The 22,377-nt window shown below is 44.8% G+C and overlaps 1 protein-coding gene across 1 annotated transcript in view; it reads left to right on the forward strand.

Annotated features, from left to right (window-relative positions):
- Positions 1-298: 298 nt before the first annotated feature.
- Positions 299-22,377, forward strand: part of LOC124788421 (probable chitinase 10) — a 231,877-nt gene continuing 209,798 nt past the window's right edge. The window contains exons 1-2 of the mRNA XM_047255688.1: positions 299-463; positions 13,917-14,045. Coding sequence (XP_047111644.1) covers positions 299-463; positions 13,917-14,045 — 294 coding nt within the window. The remainder of the gene's footprint in view (positions 464-13,916; positions 14,046-22,377) is intronic.

Raw genomic sequence — 22,377 nt, forward strand, 5'->3', positions numbered from 1 at the left:
GCCATCCCGCCCCCTTTGAGGGGAATCGAAATTCAATAAAGAAAAAAAACCTCCATGTGGAACGCTCCCTCAGCGGCGTGCATTAACGACTCGCGCCCCGAGGAACACGAGTGCTCTGCCGTGACGGATGTGGCGGCGCCAGCCGGACTTGTAAACAGCCGAGTAGCGGTCGCCGCGGCTCCCGCTTCCCCGCGTCCTGCGCAGCCCGCGCGCCGTTGCCCGCGGACCGGCTGCGATCGTCGTCTTCGTTTTGGCCCGCCCCGACTCGCCGCTGGTTGTTTTGCATTGCGGCGGGCAGATGAATTGGCCGGCCGGACGGACCGGCTGCCCGCCGGCGCTGCCCCTGCACGCCTCCGTTGGCCAGGTCGCTGCTCCCAGCCGCCGCTTCTGCCCGAGACGGGATTCCGCGCACCACACACCTGCCCTGCCCTACCCACGCAGCAGAGGTCGCCTCGGACAGCTGGTCTGCAGCGCTTCACAACCGCTCCGTGTCGCCAGCCGGACTGTGCTTTTATAGCTGTACACACTTCCGCTTATTCTTTTACATCACCGACCCTTCCATTAATCTCACGCTGTACTTAAACCTCTTCCCGTCATGTGATAAACTTTTCATCTCTACTTCCCTACTGCATGCAGCAAACTCGTAATCTATTTTAAGTCTTCGCATCTTGTCCTGCTCCTGTAGCCTTTCTTCACTGGGCCCATGTCTCAAAATCATCCAATCCTTGGTTGTTGTTGTTGTTGTTGTTGTTGTTGTGGTCTTCAGTCCTGAGACTGATTTGGTGCAGCTCTCCATGCTACCCTATCCTCTGCAAGCTTCTTCATCTACCAGAGCTTACTGCAACCCACATCCTTCTGAATCTGCTTAGTGTATTCATCTCTTGGTCTCCCTCTACGATTTGTACCCTCCACGCTGCCCTCCAATACCAAGTTCGTGATCCCTTGATGCCTCAGAATATGTCCCACCAACCGGTCCCTTCTTCTTGTCAAGTTGTGCCGCAAATTCCTCTTCTCCCCAGTTCTATTCAATACCTCCTCATTACTCATGTGATCTACACATCTAATCTTCAGCATTCTTCGGTAGCACCACATTGCGAAAGCTTCTATTCTCTTCTGGTCCAAACTATATATCGTCCATGTTTCACTTCTATACGTGACTACAAACCATACAAATACTTTCAGGAACGACTTCCTCACACTTAAATCTATACTCCATGTTAACAAATTTCTCTTCTTCAGAAACGCTTTCCTTACCATTGCCAGTCTACATTTTATATCTTCCTTACGATCAGTTATTTTGCTCCACAAAGAGCAAAAGTCCGTTACTACTTAAAGTGTCTCATTTCCTAATCTATTTCCCACAGCATCACCCGACTTAATTCGACTACATTCCATTATCCTCGTTTTGCTTTTGTTGATGTTCATCTTATACCCTCCTTTCAAGACACTGTCTATTCCGTTCAACTGCTCTTCCAAGTCCTTTGCTGTCTCTGACAGAATTACAATGTCTTCGGCGAACCTCAAAGTTTTTATTTCTTCTCCATGGATTTTAATACCTACTCCAAATTTTTCTTTTGTTTCCTTTACTGCTTTCTCAATATACAGATTGAATAACTTAAGGGAGAGGCTACAACACTGTCTCACTGCCTTCCCAACCACTGCTTCCCTTTCATGCCCCTCGACTCTTATAACTGCCATTTGGTTTCTGTACAAATTCTAAATAGCCTTTCGCTCCCTGTATTTTACCCCAGCCACCTTTAGAATTTGAAAGAGAGTATTCCAGTGAACGTTGTCAAAAGCTTTCTCTAAGTCTACAAATGCTAGAAACGTGGGTTTGCCTTTCCTTAATCTTTCTTCTAAGATAAGTCCTAAGGTAAGTATTGCCTCACGTGTTCCAAAATTTCTACGGAATCCAAACTGATCTTCCCCGAGTTCGGCTTCTACCATTCGTCTGTAAAGAATTCGTGTTAGTATTTTGCAGCTGTGACTTATTAAACTGATAGTTCGGTAATTTTCACATCTGTCAACACCTGCTTTCTTTGGGATTGGAGTTATTATATTCTTCTTGAAGTCTGAGGGTATTTCGCCTGTCTCATACATCTTGCTCACCAGATGGTAGAGTTTTGTCATGACTGGCTCTCCCAAGGCCGTCAGTAGTTCCAATGGAATGTTGTCTACTCCGGGGGCCTTGTTTCGACTCAGGTCTTTCATTGCTCTGTAATACTCTTCACGCAGTATCGTATCTCCCATTTCATCTTCATCTACATACTCTTCCATTTCCATAATATAGACTTCCAGTACATCGCCCTTGTATAGACCCTCTATATACTCCTTCCACCTTTCTGCTTTCCCTTCTTTGCTTAGAACTGGGTTTCCATCTGAGCTCTTGATATTCATACAAGTGGTTCTCTTTTCTCCAAAGGTCTCTTTAATTTTCCTGTAGGCAGTATCTATCTTTCCCCTAGTGAGATAAGCCTCTACATCCTTACATTTGTCCTCTAGCCATCCCTGCTTAGCCATTTTGCACTTCCTGTCGATCTCATTTTTGAGATGTTTGCATTCCTTTTTGCCTGCTTCATTTACTGCATTTTTATATTTTCTCCTTTCATCAATTAAATTCAATATTTCTTCTGTTACCCAAGGATGTCTACTAGCCCTCGTCTTTTTATCTACTTGATCCTCTGCTGCCTTCACTACTTCATTATCAGCTGACGACACCGCCTATCACCCCTTTTTATCAGCTGTATCTGACATAACCAGTAGTACCTCTCCATCAATTCCAGAAAACCCACTATAGCATTCCGCCCCCAAGACCTGTAGCCTTGAATCCACAACTGCCCAGTCATCCCAACCGAAAACACTGAAATACTTTGGACCAACACCAGATCTGAAACTTAACTTGGAATCCCCACCTACTAACTGTTCAAAAGAAAGCCCACGATAGACGAAGACTACTAACAGACCCGACAAGGAGAAGTGAATCCCCTATTATTATCTGCGCCCTATACAACACTCATTTATTCCATCCTCATCTACACAATATTCTGTGGAATTTTGCCCCTCCTAAATTCACCACTACCACCAAATCCTAGGCGCTTCAGTCTGGAACCGCGCTGCTGCAACGGTCGCAGGTACGAATCCTGCCTCGGGCGTGGATGTGTGTCATGTCCTTAGGTTAGTTACGTTTAAGTAGTTCTAAGTCTAGGGGACTGATAACCTCAGATGTTAAGACCCATAGTGCTTAGAGCCATTTGAACCAAATCCTAGAGTGCCATGTAGTCCGCCTTCCTATACATATACGTCTACCATTCCACACCCGTCTCCTTTACCAGTTTATCACATTTCAACATCTCCAACATTTAGAATATGTACGCCTCTCCTAAACCTCCCATAAACTTCCTCCACCATAAAGTTTTCCTCGGCCCGTCGTGCCTCTGTCGACAAGTTCCATCTTCGTGCACTCAAAATCCTTTCTCAACGAAAAAAAAATGGTAATTTCGTGTGGCTAGAGCCTCCTGTCGGGTAGACCATTCGCCTGGTGCAAGTCTTTTGAGTTGACGCCATTTCGGCGGCTTGCACGTCGATGGGGATGAGATGATGATGACAGCACAACACCCAGTCCCTGAGCGGAGAAAATCTCCTACCCCACCAGGAATCGAACGTGGGCCCCTTGGCATGTCTGTCGCACTGAGCACTCAGCTGTTGGGACGGACTTCTCAACGAAATTTCAATCACCTTCCTCCTCCAGACAGTGAACTCGGCCTCAAGATCTACCCCTTCTTCCAGCGATAACCTACACTACCCATCCCCTCCAAGATGAGAGCATCAAACCACCACTTCCTTGCCCAGCTGGCATCCCACTCCTACGCTAGCGCCTGCATCCCAACTACCAATTCCTTCCCATAAAGACATCACTCATCGTTTCCATCGAGCATCCTCCCCAATACCTGCCAGTTTCCAGTCCTTGCCCACAGTCACTAGGAGCCCATATCACTTCTTCCTCATTTTGATTTACAATATAAATCACATGTTATCTGAACTATTCTAAAAAAATCAGTATCTGAAGAGCAGTAGATGTAAATAACCTTCTAAATTCTCCAGATGTTCGCACTTCCAATATGCTATGTCCATGTTATTGCATCCTTTTTATCCAATCGCCCATCTTATATAACCCCATCCAACTGCAGGTCTACCTCAAGGTTCTGTTCCATCTCCACCCTTGTATACTCTCTACACTGCCAATACAACTAAGCTCTCCTCCTGCCTACCTCCTCCAGTATGTCGACAACACAGCTTGCCTATCTTCATTCTTCAGAAATTCCAAAGATCTCTTCAAATCTATTTCAAACAGTTTATCTCCTGATGCAACCAGTGCCACTTGAAAATGAATGCTTCCATGACGCAGACAATAATTATAAAATGGTTCACCCGTAGATTCCACCCCCACGACGTATATCTGACCATATACAACCCTCCTAGACGATCAACTAACACACTATAATACCTCGGACCATTCCTCGACCGTAAACTAACATGGAAACCGCACCTACTGACTATGCTGCAAAAAGACCACGATAGACTAAAACTGCAAAACTGTACAACATGGGTATTGCATAATTTCCATCCACTTCCCTCCTAGATTGAACACCTTTGTATTTCCTGCACTACCAGAAAACTTGACACCAGCCACATTGTTTCATTCATGATATTAACAGTAGTATTTTGCTGCGCTTGTACCAACATAACCCTCCAAACTTACAAATGCAGACTCTGCACACCTTTTCCAACATTTTAATTGCCCCCTTCGCCAACCTGGCCATGAAATCCGCCCAGAAATTTACCCATTCTTACAGCTTTAACACAACCTTTTTCTTCCTCTCCATGTTAGGGCATCTCTTCACCTATCCCTCACCCCTACCGTCTTTCCTCCTTCCCTTTCCAAAAGCTGGATTTGGGGATCTCCTTCCCAACTCTTCCTTCGTACATTCTTCCCAAAACGCTGTTCCTCCAACAAAAGTATACACCTATGGTTCATTTATTATAACTTTGCTAAAGTGAGGTGTTCCGTTTTTATTAAGGCTACCATAAATTGACTGTATTTTCTTAAAAGACGACAATATTTTACTTAAAATCTTCGATGTATAAACGCCTGTTTCAGTAATTTAAAAACACGCATTCTGAAATATTTTTAGAAACTATGTTTGTAGAGAGCGGCAGTGTACCGCTGCCAGGACACGATCAGCCTGATGGGCGAGGAAAAGAAATAACAACAAAGAAGAAAAAAAAAATATCTCTGAACAGCCTCCGAAATTTCGTAGATGGAGTTCGAATTCACCCTCTAGATGTGACTTCAAGAGCTACGCAATTCTGTACTGAATTCTGTTTACACACTCTCCGCTAAGAAGCCCCACTGAGTTCGATTTTCAGGCTATTAGTAGCCTTATCACTTATGTGCATGTTCGCTGTTAGCTTAACCCTCTCAATATACTAAGGGGGGAGGGGGGTTACTTTATGCCCACCTTTTGAAGAAATTGTTGTAATCTGGTCAGTTACCTTATGTTTTAAAATTTTAAAACAAATATTGATTGTTTCTAATGAATTCTTATACCAGATTCCATATATATTTTAAATTTTTCAGTTAAACTTAACCCAAAAATTTAAGTCTCAGTTGCAGGTTTCGCTTTCCCCAGAGAATATCGTATTCACTATTCCGAGGTTCAGGGCCTCACTTCCACATCGATATCTCATAAAAAAATATGTTGGTAGTAAAATTGAACAATAATGAACGAAATTTTTAAACTTTTTTGTGGTGGTCATGAAGTCTGGTTTGGTTTGGTTGTTTGGGGAAGGAGACCAGACAGCGTGGTCATCGGTCTCATCGGATTAGGGGAGGATGGGGAAGGAAGTCGGCCGTGCCCTTTCAGAGGAACCATACCGGCATTTGCCTGGAGTGATTTAGGGAAACCACGGAAAACTTAAATCTGGATGGCCGGACGCGGGATTGAACCGTCGTCCTCCCGAATGCGAGTCCAGTGTCTAACCACTGCGCCACCTCGCTCGATCATGAAGTCTGTAATACACTTTATTGAAACTGCGTTGATATTGCTACGAGTGTGCTAAAAGGTATTTTCAGGTTCTGAAACACACTTACACATCAATACCTCTTTAAAAAATATGTTATTAATATAGTTTAACAATAATTAGCGAATTTTGTTGTTTTTTTATATTTTTTTCCATTGGGCACAAAGAAACACCCCTCCCCCTTGGTAATGCGCGTTATGGGTACTGCCTTGGTACTGCTAAGATTAAAACATTCTGTTGCATAAGACAAACGTTCCGAGCCGAGAAACAGCAAAAACAAATCACAATCTTGTTGCCAGCTGCAGCTGTCCTCCTGCGACTGCGACAGAGTGACATTATTCTTTCCTTTGTCTTCTTTCCCGTAACGTTTATCATCTCTATTATGGAATCGGATTTTTCAGAATTTGGCAACTTTCTTTTATTATTTAACTTTGTGACATGTGCCCTTCGTGACGTAACAGTCGTCAAGGAAACTCAGGGGAGGGAAATCGTGCGAGCCATGTGTCCGCGAATCGCGTATACTGTGGTCAGTGTGCTAACATATTATAACTGTATATGTAGAGGAATGTCTGAGGTGAAATGTAGGGACCAGCCTATTATTTGCCTAAAGATGCGCTTTGGCTGGCCGGAGTACCAGCCAACGGTCGCTAACCGTCGCGCAGTTTCAGTTCGAATCTGGCGCACCCCGCTTTCCCGCAAGCCAGTGCGTTACGCTATATGGGCACGTCTGAGATTGAGCGATATGACAACTGTAAACACAACAGGTGTAACCATGCTCATCCTCTGATTGATCGTTGCTGTGGCAGCTGCCGTCTAAACAACTAGCTATCAATAATTTATTGAGGCGAAACAATAGCACACATTCGCATTTTCTTCTCACAGTTGAAAGGCGCTCAGAAGTCGGAAGGCCGTGAATCGCGCAGAGTGCCGAACTGCGGTAGCGCGTGCCGACACGCCCACTGCCGGCACGCCTCGCTGCTGCCGGGGAACAGCCCATTGTTTGCGTTCTGCGTGCGCCGCGATTACTGCCTGCCGCGCGCGTCTGCCTAATTGAGCAATTCCGTTGTGCCGCCTGCTTATGCAGTACGGACGGCGCTTAAAGCGTCTTTTGTTCCAGCTCCTACCAATGCTAATGCTCATAAGTGACATTTGTAACGTATCGGACGTTTCACTGCAGTATATTATCGACTTGTTGATCGATTTGTCATATATACTTTATTCTTTGAAATGTACCGATCACTCTCAGAAAGTTCTGAAAATTCTAAAAATGGTAAAATCTACCCTGCAAAAAACAAACAGACGAAACACTGTCATCGTCCAGTAATATTATCATTTTAGAACCAATGGAGTACAATGTCAGTGCTAGAGAGACGCAGTCCTAATAATTTCTGCCGGAGACTTCAACGTATGGATAAGAGACGAACTTATTTTAAAAGTAAAAGGTATAGAATCTAAAACTTAAGAAAATAGGAGTGTAATCGAAAAATGGCTGGGAGGTGGGGTGGATGTCATGGTTCAAATGGTTCAAATGGCTCTGAGCACTATGGGACTCAGCATCTTAGGTCATAAGTCAGCTAGAACTTAGAACTACTTAAACCTAACTAACCTAAGGACATTACACACACCCATGCCCGAGGCAGGATTCGAACCTGCGACCGTAGCAGTCCCGCGGTTCCGGACTGCAGCGCCAGAACCGCTAGACCACCGCGGCCGGCGTGGATGTCATGACCCAGCCAAAAAGAGTTAATAGGAGCATTTATATTCCCACAAATATAACCGGCCGCGGTGGCCGAGCGGTTGTAGGCGCTACAGTCTGGAACCGCGCGACCGCTACGGTCGCAGGTTCGAATCCTGCCTCGGGCATGGATGTTTGTTATGTCCTTGGTTAGTTAGGTGTAAGTAGTTCTAAGTTCTAGGGGACTGATGACCTCAGAAGTTAACTCCAAAGTGCTCAGAGCCATTTGAACCATTTGAATCCACAAATATCAGCTAGCAAATTTCACAGCTAACGTTTGGAGAATAAAGTAGTACGACAACCCAGATTCTAGAAAAAGACAGGGAATTTGCCGGCCTCCGTAGCCAAGGAGTCCGTGCGTGTGATTCTCACGCCGAGGACCCGTGCTCGATTCTCGGTATTGCCAGGGATTTTTCTTTGGTGGGAGGACTGGAACGTGTTGCGCTCAAACTCGTCATGGCAATTTAGGACCTACTTGACTGAATAGTAATGGCTCCAGGTCAGAAAAACTGACAAATACCGGGAGAGCGGTGTGCTGACTCGACGCCCCTCCATGCAGCATCGAATGGCTTCATTGGCAGAGGACGACATGGCGGTCGGTCGGTCCGATGGGCCTGCCAGGGCCTGTGCAAGTAGTTTACGTTTTTTACGCATGATACTGGCGGTTCCGAGCAGTGCTATATAGGTCACAGAGTCTACTATATTCTGGGATTATGGACACAGCGCTCTTCAGGCTATTTGGTATTGAACCCAGGGCACCAATGACGACAGGGATGACACTAGTTTTACATTCCTCATTCGACTGACCTCAATGCTCAAATCTGGTACTGATTAATCGGTGAAGAGGTATGGTTCTTTTATCTGGTTGACGTAAAACGGTGTCGGACTTGCTAGCTGCTACTGTTCGGTCGGTATGTATTTATTACATATAGCTACCGTAGCTGTTTGGTAAGGTGAATACAGGGTTATAAATACAAAATCAAATAGGGGTAATGCAGGAGTAGGTTTAATAATGAATAAAAAACAGGAGTGCGGCTAAGCTACTACAAACAGCATAGTGAACGCATTATTGTGGCCAAGATAGACACTATCACAGTAGTACAAGTTTATATGCCAACTAGCTCTGCAGATGACGCAAAAATTGATTAAATGTATGATGAGATAAAAGAAATTATTCAGATAGTGAAGGGAGACGAAAATTTAATAGTCATGGGTGACTGGAATTCGATAGTAATAAAAGGAAGAGAAGGAAACGTAGTAGGTGAATATGGATTGGGGGTAAGAAATGAAAGAGGAATCCGCCTGGTAGAATTTTGCACAGAGCATAACTTAATCATAACTAACACTTGGTTCAAGAATCATGAAATAAGGTTGTATATGTGGAAGAAGGTTGGAGATACTAGAAGGTATCAGATAGATTATATAATGGTAAGACAGTGATTTAGGAACCAGGTTTTAAATTGTAAGACATTTCCAGGGGCAGATGTAGACTCTGACCACAATCTATTGGTTATGAACTGTAGATTAAAATTGAAAAAACTGCAAAAAGGTGGGAATTTAAGAAGATGGGACCTGGATAAACTGAAAGAACCAGAGGTTGTACAGAGTTTCAGGGAGAGCATAAGGGAACGATTGACAGGAATGGGGGAAAGAAATACTGTAGAAGAAGAATGAGTAGCTTTGAGGGATGAAGTAGTGAAGGCAGCAGAGGATCAAGCAGGTAAAAAGACGAGGGCTAGTAGAAATCCTTGGGTAACAGAAGAAATATTGAATTTAATTGATGAAAGGAGAAAATATAAAAATGCAGTAAATGTCACAGGCAAAAAGGAATACAAACGTCTCAAAAATGATATCGACAGGAAGTGCAAAATGGCTAAGCAGGGATGGCTAGAGTACAAATGTAAGGATGTAGAGGCTTATCTTACTAGGGGTAAGATAGATACTGCCTACAGAAAAATTAAAGAGACCTTTGGAGAAAAGAGAACCACTTGTATGAATATCAAGAGCTCAGATGGAAACCCAGTTCTAAGTTCACTAAGAAGTGTAAGCACAAACGTGGAAGGAGTATATAGAGGGTCTATACAAGGGCGATGTACTTGAGGACAATATTGTGGAAATGGAAGAGGATGTAGATGAAGATGAAATGGGAGATATGATACTGCGTGAAGAGTTTGACAGAGCACTGAAAGACCTAAGTCGAAACAAGGCCCCGGGAGTAGACAACATCCCATTAGAACTACTGACAGCCTTGGGAGAGCCAGTCCTGACAAAACTCTACCATTTGGTGAGCAAGATGTATGAGACAGGCGAAATTCCCTCAGACTTCAAGAAGAATATAATAATTCCAATCCCAAAGAAATCAGATGATGACAGATGTGAAAATTACAGAACTATCAGTTTAATAAGTCACAGCTGCAAAATACTAACGCGAATTCTTTACAGACGAATGGAAAAACTGGTAGAAGCCGACCTCGGGGAAGATCAGTTTGGATTCCGTATAAATGTTGGAACACGTGAGGCAATACTGACCTTACGACTTATCTTAGAAGAAAGATTAAGGAAAGGCAAACCTACGTTTCTAGCATTTGTAGACTTAGAGAAAGCTTTTGACAATGTTGACTGGAATACTCTGTTTCAAATTCTGAAGGTGGCAGGGGTAAAATACAGGGAGCGAAAGGCTATTTACAATTTGAACAGAAACCAGATTGCGGTTATAATAGTCGAGGTGCATGAAAGGGAAGCAGTTTTTGGGAAGGGAGTGAGACAGGGTTGTAGCCTATCCTCGATGTTATTGAATCTGTATATTGAGCAAGCAGTAAAGGAAACAAAAGAAATATTCGGAATAGGAATTAAAATCCATGGAGAAGAAATAAAAACTTTGGGGGTCGCCGATGACGTTGTAATTCTGTCAGAGACAGCAAAGGACCTGGACGAGCAGCTGAACGGAATGGACAGTGTCTTGAAAGGACGATATAAGATGGACATCAACGAAAGCAAAACGAGGATACCGGAATGTAGTCGAATTAAATCGGGTGATGCTGAGGGTATTAGATTAGAAAATGAGACGCTTAAAGTAGTAAAGGAGTTTTGCTATTTGCGGAGCAAAATAACTGATATTCGAAGTAGAGAGAATATAAAATGTAGACTGGCAATGGCAAGGAAAGCGTTTCTGAAGAGAGAAATTTGTTAACATCGAGTATAGATTTAAGTGTCAGGAAGTCTTTTCTGAAAGTATTTGTATGGAGTGTAGCCATGTATGGAAGTGAAACGTGGACGATAAATGGTTTGGACAAGAAGAGAATAGAAGCTTTCGAAATATGGTGCTACAGAAGAATGCTGAAGATTAGATGGCTAGATCACATAACTAATGAGGAGGTATTGAATAGAAAAGGAGAGAAGAGGAGTTTGTGGCACAACTTGAGTAGAAGAAGGGATCGGTTGGTAGGACATGTTCTGAGGCATCAAGGGATCAGCAATGTAGTATTGGAGGGCAGAGTGAAGGGTAAAAATTGTAGAGGGAGACCAAGAGATGAATACACTAAGCAGATTCAGAATTATGTAGGTTGCAGTAGGTACTGGGAGATGAAGAAGCTTGCACAGGATAGATTAGCATGGGGAGCTGCATCAAACTAGTCTCAGGATTGAAGACCACAACAACATCAACAACAACAGAGAACTCGCGCACATTCCAACTCAGCTGCAGCACGGAGACGATGACAGCGATCGCTTCTTCACTTAGAGGAAGGGAACGTCTCAGGTATTTCTGGATGGTGCTAAAATTTTTGGATAATAAGTTGATTGTGCACAACTACCCGAAGAGAATCCTGACTGGTGGAGCGTGAGGAAAGGCAAATTCGTTGTACTGGAGGGAGACGTCGTTTTCGTCACAGCAGGAAGAAATGCAGGTTGTTAAACGGTGAGAGGAGACTGGGATGGGTGATTGGTTGCGCGATCCGAGGCGGCGCCGGCGCAGATAGGCAGCTACCCAGCTCTAATGGCTGGTCGCGGACAGGTGAACGCCCCGCCCACGGCAACAACACGCGAGGTCGCCGGGGGCAACGCCTCGTGGCGATGTGCGCGCCATCCGGGGCTGCGAGCACTTTGCGACCACACTGCTACATCAGATGGCAAATGGCACAATCTATACTCCGCAAGCCACCTTTCGGTGTGTGGCGGGGGGTACATCGTGTACCTGTGTCACTCCGCTCCCTCCCTCCCCCCTTTTCCTGCCCCACTCGCGAATGGTCCACGGGAAGAGCGATTGTCGGTAGGTCTCTGTGTGGGTTCGAACTTCTCTGATCTTATATTCATGCCGTTTTCGCGAGGTATACGTAGAAAGAAGTAATATATTTTTGACTATTCTACGAACATAACCCACACTATGATGCAGAAAGCCCCTCTTGCAGCGTCTGCCAGTGGAGTTGGTTGATAACTTCCGTGACGCATTTGTGCTTAATAAATGACCCTGGTCGGCCGCTGTGGCCGAGCGGTTCTAGGCACTTCAGTCCGAAACCGCGCTACTGTTACAGTCGCAGGTTCCAATCCTACCTCGGTCGTGGATGTGTGTGATGTCCTTAGGTTAGTTAGGTTTAAATAGTTCTGAGTCTAGGGGACTGATGACCTCAGATGTTGAGTCCCTTAGTGCTTAGAGCCAATTGAACCAAATGAACCTGGAAATCGCCTTGCTCTTCTTTGAATCTTCAGTATTTCCTCTATCTTTCCTATCTAGTACGGATCCCGTACTGACGAGCAACATTCAGGTATTTTGTGAACATTTCCATTGTTGATGGACTGAGGACTCATCCAATGAAAGGATTCATCCAGTGAATCTCAGTCCGGGCATGCGCCATTCCTGCGATTAGTTTTATGTGGTCTTTCGACTTCAGATCGCTACCCCTAGATATTTTATGCAAGAAACTGCTTCCAGTGATTATTTTGCAGTCGTGTTATCATAGAATAATCTGTCAGTTCATTTGTTTATGCTGAGGGTCAGCTGCCACTCCCTAATGGTTCAAATGGCTCTGAGTACTATGGGACTTAACATCTGAGGTCAACAGTCCCCTAGAACTTAGAACTACTTAAACCTAATTAACCTAAGGACATCACACACATCCATGCCCGATACAAGATTCGAACCTGCGACCGTAGCAGCAGCGCGGTTCCGGACTGAAGCGCCTAGAACCGCTCGTCCACAACGGCTGGCCCGTCAGCCATGTTATCGAAATCACGTACAGTTGGATTTTATCTATAGATGTAGCCTTCAGCTAATTGAACCTATTATTGTTACGTAATTGTTTTTTCCATTTATTTTAAAAGACACGACGATGACAGTAAGCCGAAACCGGTCATATTGTGAATTATATAATAATGTGCAATCAAAACGGAGATTTATGAATAAAACACTCCTACTCTTCCCCTAAAATATGCTAATAGTTCAGTCTAAGCAGGCTCTCAGCCTTGTGGTTGACGGGAGTAGCTGTATCGATGTCGAAACGAGTCGAATAGACTGTGTCGGTACCGAAAGCTTAGCTTTATCGGTCGGAGTCAACCCATACAACTATAGCTGCCGGCTATTGTTTGTTGATTGCCTCTACGTGCTTGTAAACGAGGGGAGATGTTGCATGTGGAGTTAAAGACCAGAGAAATGTCATATGCAATTGAAGTTGAAACAGTTTAAACTTATTGACCTGTTCAGTGAAGATACTCTTTGTCTGCAGTATTGTAAGCTACATTTCGTAGCGCCGAAAAGTAAATGAATATTGGCCCGAAGTCGTACTTTGTCTTCCAAATTGTGTCGAAACAGCTACTCCCAGCAGCCATTAACGATCTCTGTCGTGCACTTCCGAATTTCGCTAATACTCTCCGATATTGCTTGATAGATCTGGAGTACCGATAGAAAATGTATGGGTGAGAATGGCTAGACACGGCCTAGCAGAATGTCCCTGGTGGGCTTCTGTACGGCCAGCGCCCAATGAGTGAAACTGACTCAGTGCTTCTGGTGGCACCTAGACCTTGCCGAGCAGTAGGCGGGTCCCACACCCTGACCCCCACTGAGCCGCGCAGAGCGCACGCCTGGGCCGACGTCCGGCGTGACATTTAGGTGTCGCCAAGACCGGTGGAGCAGGCCGGCTGGGCCCGGTGTGCTAATGAGGCGGGGGTCGACGACCACCGCCCAAATCCCCCGCCCGTGGCCGCGGCTGCGGAGGCGGAGGCGAGCACACACCTGCTGGTATGTCAGCCGGCGGCTGCCGCTTCGCAGAAGTTCGTGGGCGCCAGCTGCCGTTGCGGATATTAGGTAGCGCTCCCACTTCGTGAGTGTGCTGAGATTATCGACTGCGATCTACATAAGTAGGAGCCAGAGCGATTGCGAAGCCTCAGTTGTAAGTAAAGGAAATGACAGGTTACGATTCAGTAGTGAGGCACTGGGAAGCTAAAACAAATGGACGGAACGACGTGGCCCACGTCTAGGCCTCCTGATTTAGATTTTCCCCGATTTCCCTAAATCGCTTCAGACCAGTGGCGGGATGGTTCCTCTGAAAGGGCACGGCCGACTCCCTTCCCTATCTTCCCTAATCCGACGGGACCGATGACCTCGCTGTTTGATTTCCCCCCCCCCCCCCCCCGCCAACCAACCATCCAATCAACCAGCCGAACATATGGTATCAGAGATGTTGCTAACTGGTTTTCATTCTGTCAAACTAAGCAGAAGCAGAGTGTTACAATAAACTTGGGCAGTGTACACAATGAAAACAGCATTTTCAGAATGGGGAATAATCACGATATACCTCAGCCTCATAAATTAAGGATAATTGCAGAATGTGGTGCCACACAACGTGGCACTACACAAAACTGACGCTAATAGCATAGGCAAACAGGGAACACACACGACACAGATCTGTATGTCCACCGTATTGGTGATAAGTTGAGAAAACCGTCCCGAAACACATCTGCTGCAAAACGCCACTGTTTCCTGCGCATGTGCCCCGACATCAATATGGGATATGATCACTATCCACAGGCCGCACAACGGGTTGGCATACTCTGGATCAGGTGGTCGAGCAGCTGCTGGGTACAGCCTCCCATTCTTGCACCACTGCCTGTCGGAGCTCCTGAAGTGTCGTAGGGGTTTGAAGACGTGCAGCGATACGTCGACCGAGAGCATCCCACACGTGCTCGATGGGGTTAAGGTCTGGAGAACAGGCTGGCCACTCCATTCGCCAGATATTTTCTGTTTCAAGGTACTCCTCCACGATGGCAGCTCGCTGGGGCCGTACGTTATCATCCATCAGGAGGAAGGTGGGACCCACTACACCCCTGGAAAGGCGGATGTACTGGTGCAAAATGACGTCCCGATACACCTGACCTCTTACAGTTCCTCTGTCAAAGACATGCAGGTGTGTACGTGTACCAATCATAATCCCACCCAACACCATCAAACCTCGACCTCCATACAGATCCCTTTCAAGTACATTATGTCGTTGATACCTGGTTCCTGGTTCACGCCAGATGAAAACCCGGCAAGAATCACTGTTCAGCCTATACCTCGACTTGTCCGTGAACATAACCTGGGACCACTGTTCCAATGACCATGTACTGTGTTCTTGACACCAGGCTTTACGGGCTCTCCTGCGACCAGGAGTAAGTGGAATGCACCTTGCAGGTCTCCGGGCGAATAAACCGTGTGTGTTCAATCGTCTGTAGACTGTATGTCTGGAGACAGCTATTCCGGTGGCTGTGGTAAGATCCCGAGCAAGGCTACCTGCAATACTCCGTGCCCTCTGCAGGCACTGATGGTGAGATATCCGTCTTCTTGTGGTGTTGTACACTGTGGACGTCCCGTGCTGTAGCGCCTGGACACGTTTTCTCTCTGATGGAATCGTTGCCATAATCTTGAGATCACACTTTGTGGCACACGGAGGGCCCGTGCTACGACCTGCTGTGTTTGACCAACCCCCAGTCACCCTAGTATTCTACCCCTCATAACGTCTTCAGTGTGTGTTCTTTGAGACATTTTCAACACACAGTCACCATTAGCATGTCTGAAAACGTCTGCACAATTACTCGCTACACCGTACTCTGACATGCACCAACACACCTCTGCGTGTGTGGACTGCTGCCAGCGCCACCGTGCGACGACCGCAGGTCAAACGCACCGCATGGTCATACCCCGAGGTGATTTAAACCCACAAATCGCCCACCAGAGCGTTGTTTCACCATGTATCAGCATTATCCTTAATTTATGAGCATGAGTGTATGTACCACAGGGACCGAAATCTTGATCTTGAGGCCGTGCGGTTCTAAGCGCGTCAGTTTGGAACCGCGTGACCGCTACGGTCGCAGGTTGGAATCCTGCCTCGGGCATGGATGTGTGTGATGTCCTTAGGTTAGTTAGGTTTAAGTAGTTCTAAGTTCTAGGGGACTGATGACCTCAGTAGTTAAGTCCCATAGTGCTCAGAGCCATTTTTCTTGATCTTGATCTTGATCTTGTTACGTATAAATGATCTTCCACCATATATCCAAGAAGCAGAATAGATCTCTTTGCTGACGAAGCAAGCGATGTAATCAGGCCTAATGGAGTAATTCCAGTACCTGAAAATATAAATAATGTTTTCTTAAAATTAACAATTGTTCGCAAATCGACTGTCATTGAATTTAGATAAAACATAATACATTCAGTTCAAGCCTCCTACAGTTCTTGGTCCCTTATTGATGATCAAAGAACAACGTTGGCTGTTTTTCTTACTCTTCATTTTTTAAATTTTGTTATGTTTCTAACGCATATTTCCAACGCGGAGAAATGTGAAATATTATACCATATTTCAAGTGGCTATAACGAAGACAACAATGCATAGCTTTTTTTCTCAGCAGATACGAAGGAAGTTACTAACACTTCGAGATTTCATGGGCACGAAGAAACTTAATATACTACCGTTAGCACTTTACCGATTGAAGTGGCCGAGTGATTACGGTAACAGAACCGCCACCCAGTTAATCAGACTCAGGTTTCCTTAAATGGACAAAGGATTATGCCGGGGCAGTTCCTTTGAAAAGGACTCGGCTATTTTCCGCACCTATCTTGCCCTATCGGAGCTTGTAACCGACCTTGTTTTCGACGATACATTAAACCACGCTCTTCCTACCTTCCTTCCTTCCATTACTTTGTTGTAAGCTGAATTCGACAGTATTGTCTCTCCCTTTCCCAGAAAGCAGAAATAGGTACAAGAAGAGAATCACAGCGTTTGAACGACCAGTATACAAACTAACGACACTGAAGGTTAGTGTAGTTAGCTCGTCGTATAAAATAATACAGTGGTTGTACGACTGTGTAGCTGCTGGTTCAGCGTGGCTGGATGCCATCCGAAGGGGTCCTATTTCGATTCTCAGCCGGATCGGGGGTTTTCTCCAGTAAGCGACTGTCTGTTGTGTTGATGTCGTCGTCAGCATTTCATCATAACCGACACGCAAGACGCCTAATTGACGTCACCGAAAAGCAGTTACACCAGGAGGTGAAGCCACCACACGACAGAGCGAGATACAGTGGCTGTTTCAAATTAAATTTCAAATTGTTGCGCATGTTATTTAACATGTAATAGTTGTTCCAAAGCAATGTAAGCAGCTAAACTATGATTATTGTCAGAGTGCGTGAGTAGGTCAGTGCGAGTAGGGCAGAAGTATTTCGTTCGCGTTGTGTATTTTCTTACTAGAAAAACATTACATTTTTGCTGATATATTTTGCACCTGTTTAATAATAGTTCAATAGTACTTTGGAGGAACATGATTCAAGTAATGACAGTAGTTTTGATTATGTAAAGGAACGATAAATACGAAACAAATATTGCCACTAAACCCGATGATTCCGTTTTTTGATTTCCAGAAATAAAAACTAACATCCTTCCGCACCCTCAGTGTGAGTTTCTCCGCTGTCGACTTGGCTAGAAGCTCACAACTGATTGGCCTTAAAAAGTTAACTCCAAGAGTAACTCCTTTCTAGTTTGGATTACAGTTCCATGAAAGTTGTCGCATTTCTGCACTGGAAGGAAGGAAGGAAGGAAGATTGGGATTTAGCTTTCCATAGACGATAAGGTCATCAGTGACGAAGCACAAGTTTGGACTGAGAAAGAAAATCAGCCTCGTCCTTTTCAAAGGAACCACCCCAGCATTTACATTAAGCGGTTTAGGGAAACAACCGAAAACTTTTTTGTGGATGGGCGGACGAAGAGCTGAAATAGCGTCTCCCCAAATACGACTCCAGTGTCTTACCACGCCGAAAGGGACAAAGAGTCTCGCAAGGGGAGGCCACGACGTTTGGAACGCGGATTTACTGTAAACTTCGTACACTCGCAGTAATCCATGAGGACAACAAAATGTGTAAGCAGTTGCGCGTTCTTCTCAAGCGTTATTGGGAAAATCACAAGATAATTTCGGTCGTCAAACATATATCTGTGCGTGGCCATTTTAACCATAAAGCGGCTACAGCCGAGAGGTGCCGGAACGGTAGCTCAGCGTGTTCGATCAGAGCGTTGGCTTTCCTTTCTAATAAAAAACTGAGCGAACGGATGAACAAAAAAACTGAACGGCTGTCATCGGACGTCTGCCCTGAGCAAATTCAGCGAACAATATAGAACAAAATGTTACTTTAAAAAAAAATGTGGTTGGCGTTGAAGCCGCTAGATTGCTGGATCGAGTTGCGTTCGTCAGTTTTTTTTTTATTTTCAACACAGTCATTTTCTTTACTATTTATATTACAATTGATATAATGGGAAAAATACATGTAATCGGATGGACTTTTATTAAATTTACAATGTTATTTGACAGTCTACTAATTTTTATTATCACAAATAATATAGTATTCATAACTATCGACCAGTAAACGACCAAACGCATAAAGTGATATGGAAAATGTATGCTTGTCCGTGTCTTCAAAACTGTTCGTATTTAATCTAAAGAGAACGAGAAATTGCTTCTCGGAAGACGCTATTAAAATACACTCGATACTGCATAACCAATTATCAGCGCCGATTTTTAAGGAAACACTGCGTTATGCATGCTTTGTTTCCAAACTATCGTTTGAAAGAGAGGTTTTTGAAAATGTTAACGAGGTTCGTTTTTCCACGGAAAACGTCAAAAGACCTTGCGTATGAGGAAACATGGCATTTATTCAATGCAGCTGGTGCCGTTTAACTTCACATTTTCCATCTTTTTACGATAAATACCATCCTCCAACTTGTACCCGTGAAGTCGAAAGCGACGATTAATAGTACATCTTTCGAAAGCCGTCTGTGCCGGTCAAAACTTCCAGGTAACAAGTCGTTTCAAATGGCTCTGAGCACTATGGGACTTAACATCTATGGTCATCAGTCCCCTAGAACTTAGAACTACTTAGACCTAACTAACCTAAGGACATCACACAACACCCAGGTAACAAGTCGTTTCGGGCTCCTTCCAGGTAGAAAGGAGTTCTCAAATCACGGACAAGTATACATTTTCAGTATCACTTTATGCGTTTGGCCGTTTACTAGTCGATTGTTATGAATACTATATTATTTTTTATAATAAAACTTAGTAGACTGTCAAATAACATTATAAATTTAATAAAAGTCCATCCGATTACATGTATTTTTCCAATTATATCAATTGTAATATAAATAGTAAAGAAAATGACTGTGTTGAAAATAAAAAAAACTGACGAACGCAACTCGATCCAGCAATCTAGCGGCTTCAACGCCAACCACATTTTTTTTTAAAGTAACATTTTGTTCTATATTGTTCGCTGAATTTGCTCAGGGCAGACGTCCGATGACAGCCGTTCAGTTTTTTTGTTCATCCGTTCGCTCAGTTTTTTATTAGAAAGGAAAGCCAACGCTCTGATCGAACACGCTGAGCTACCGTTCCGGCACCTCTCGGCTGTAGCCGCTTTACGGTTAAAATAGCCACGCACAGATATATGTTTGACGACCAAAACTATCTTGCGATTTTCTCAGTAACGCTTGAGAAGAACGCGCAACTGCTTACACATTTTGTTGTCCTCATGGATTACTGCGAGTGTACGAAGTTTACAGTAAATCCGCGTTCCAAACATCTTGGCCTCCCCTTGTCAGTACGACAATAGCGTCCTCTTTAACACCAATATCATAAAGCAATTTTCAGTCAACAACAAAGAGCGAGGATTCAGGAAGTCCGAGAAAGTCCGCGCGGCACTGTGTCATGTTATACTAGCAAGGACAAACCAGAGGAATAAGTCCAGGAGATTACAGCACGAAGAACATGTTACGTGATGGACTGAACACGGCAGTACCGAGGCCGTCATGGTTGGAAAGCATGACGGGACCTGCCGAAAAGGCAGAACAAGGAAGCGATGGGAGGATGGTTTCGGGGACCTCGGACTACCAGGGTCTCAACGAAAAGGGTCGCAGTTTCTGAAAGCCCGCGTGGTTTCGAGGGAATAACGTGGACCAACTGCCAAAAATTGTCGGCTAAGCTCGCCGAGTGTATTTGTTACACTTATCTGTTTGCTGTGCTGACCTATTAACCTCTCTTTACACCGAAACGAACACAAGCGAACGCGCAACACTGTCGAGAATTGTCTCTGGTGTAAACGCTAGGTGCACCTGAGCAAACGGAAGTCGGTCGTGGTCGGTTCGAATTCGCTAACGTTCACTCGTGTTTCGTTGCATGTCGCTCACGGTTCGAACCATCAAAGGAAGTCACGTGCTCTCCACCTCGGCGCTAGCAGTACAGAAAGCTTTATCAGCTGTCTTGTCCACTTTTGTCGTTGTTGACATGAGTTGCGTGAGCAAAGGATTGGTTTGAACAGAATGTAATGCTGCTGACAGTGTAATATAGATACCACAGGATCCAAGAGATTCGCCACACCAATGCCGAAGGAAAAGAACTGGTAGAAAATTGCCGAAGCACTCTCTCGTCCTACTGGCGACGTGAGAAATACGATAAATTATAAGATGCATTCATCGAGCGGAAATGGAGTGAAAGAGCACAAGGTTTGAAATTACTTTTATTAAAAATCGCTTAATGTAAATGATGGGCTGGTTCCTTTATTCACTTTCGTGTTCCGTAGGCATTCTCCAAGCTATGAAAATCTGAGATGGTTTGATTTTCCACCAAAAGAAACTCAATGACAGCTCTCTGCTTGGAAAGTACTTTGGTTAGAGAAGCCATTTTGAACACTACGTATAGCGTCGCCACGTACCGGAACTTCCTGAAAGTATAGGAGCTAAAGCGGGAATTCTCCACAACATCCCGAAACAAATTGGGCATTTTTTCAACCGATATTGGTTGCGAAAAGAAAGTGTGGCATTAATTAATGAACACCCGTCGTATTATAGGCTTGGTGTTGTAGAGGGGTCTTACTACATAAGGTTTCGTGAAGGAAACTGTATCGGAAATTGTACCATTTGCATATAAAATAGGTTTGAAAATCGGATCACTTTCAAATCACCCGCTTCGCGGTACACATGTAGACTGGGAAGGAGAGCCGCTGTAATTATGCCAACACGTAGCAGTTTCGCCCGATTACAAAAACGGCTGCGAAAAATTGGTGCTAGGAGAGTTGGCTATGGTGCTCCACGGACTGTGGAGAGGTGGTCCTCCGCCAACATGAAGAGAAGCCGAAGACGAGCACTGGAAACATGCCATGCCATGGGCTTCGCAGTGTGCGTGCCGTAAAGCCTGAGGTTTGAAAGTCATCAAATATTCGAACTCATTTTGCATCCAAATGCTACATGAACGGGCTTGGTTTCCACATCAAAACTTTATCTGCTAATAAAATGAAACTATTTGGTTCCAGAGATCTTTCCAAGTCTCAAACTTCTATTATGTATATACACTATGTGATCAAAAGTATCCGGACACCGCTAAAAACAAACGTTTTTCATATTAGGTGCATTGTGTTGCCACCAACTGCCAGATACTCCACATCACCGACCTCAGTAGTCATTAGCCATCGTGAGAGAGCAGAATGGGGCGCTCCGCGGAACTCACCGACTTCGAACGTGGTCAGGTGATTGGGTGTCACTTGTGTCATACGTTTCTACGCGAGATTTCCACATTCCAAAAAATCCCTAGGTCCATTGTTTCCGTCGTGATAGTGAATTGGAAACGTGAAGGGACACGTACAGCACAAAAGCGTACAGGCCGACCCCGTCTGTTGACTGACAGAGAGCGCAGACAGTTGAAGAGGGTCGTAATGTGTAATAAGTAGACATCTATCCAGACCATCACCCAGGAATGCCAAACTGCATCAAGATCCACTGCAAGTACTATGACAGTTAGGGGGGAGGTGAGTAAACTTGGAATACATGGTCGAGCGGCTGCTGATAAGCCACACATCACGCTGGTAAATGCCAAACAACGGCTCGCTCGGAGTGCGGAGCGTAAACATTGGACAATTGAACAGTGGAAAAACGTTGTGTGGAGTGTCGAATCGCGGTACACAGTGTGGCAATACGATGGCAGGGGATGGCTATGGTGAATGACCGTGCCAGCGTGTGTAGTGCCAACAGTAAAATTCGGAGGCGGTGGTGTTGTGGTATGGTCGCGTTTTT

This window comes from Schistocerca piceifrons, chromosome 3, assembly GCF_021461385.2.
Source record: "Schistocerca piceifrons isolate TAMUIC-IGC-003096 chromosome 3, iqSchPice1.1, whole genome shotgun sequence".
Classification (NCBI taxonomy): domain Eukaryota; kingdom Metazoa; phylum Arthropoda; class Insecta; order Orthoptera; family Acrididae; genus Schistocerca; species Schistocerca piceifrons.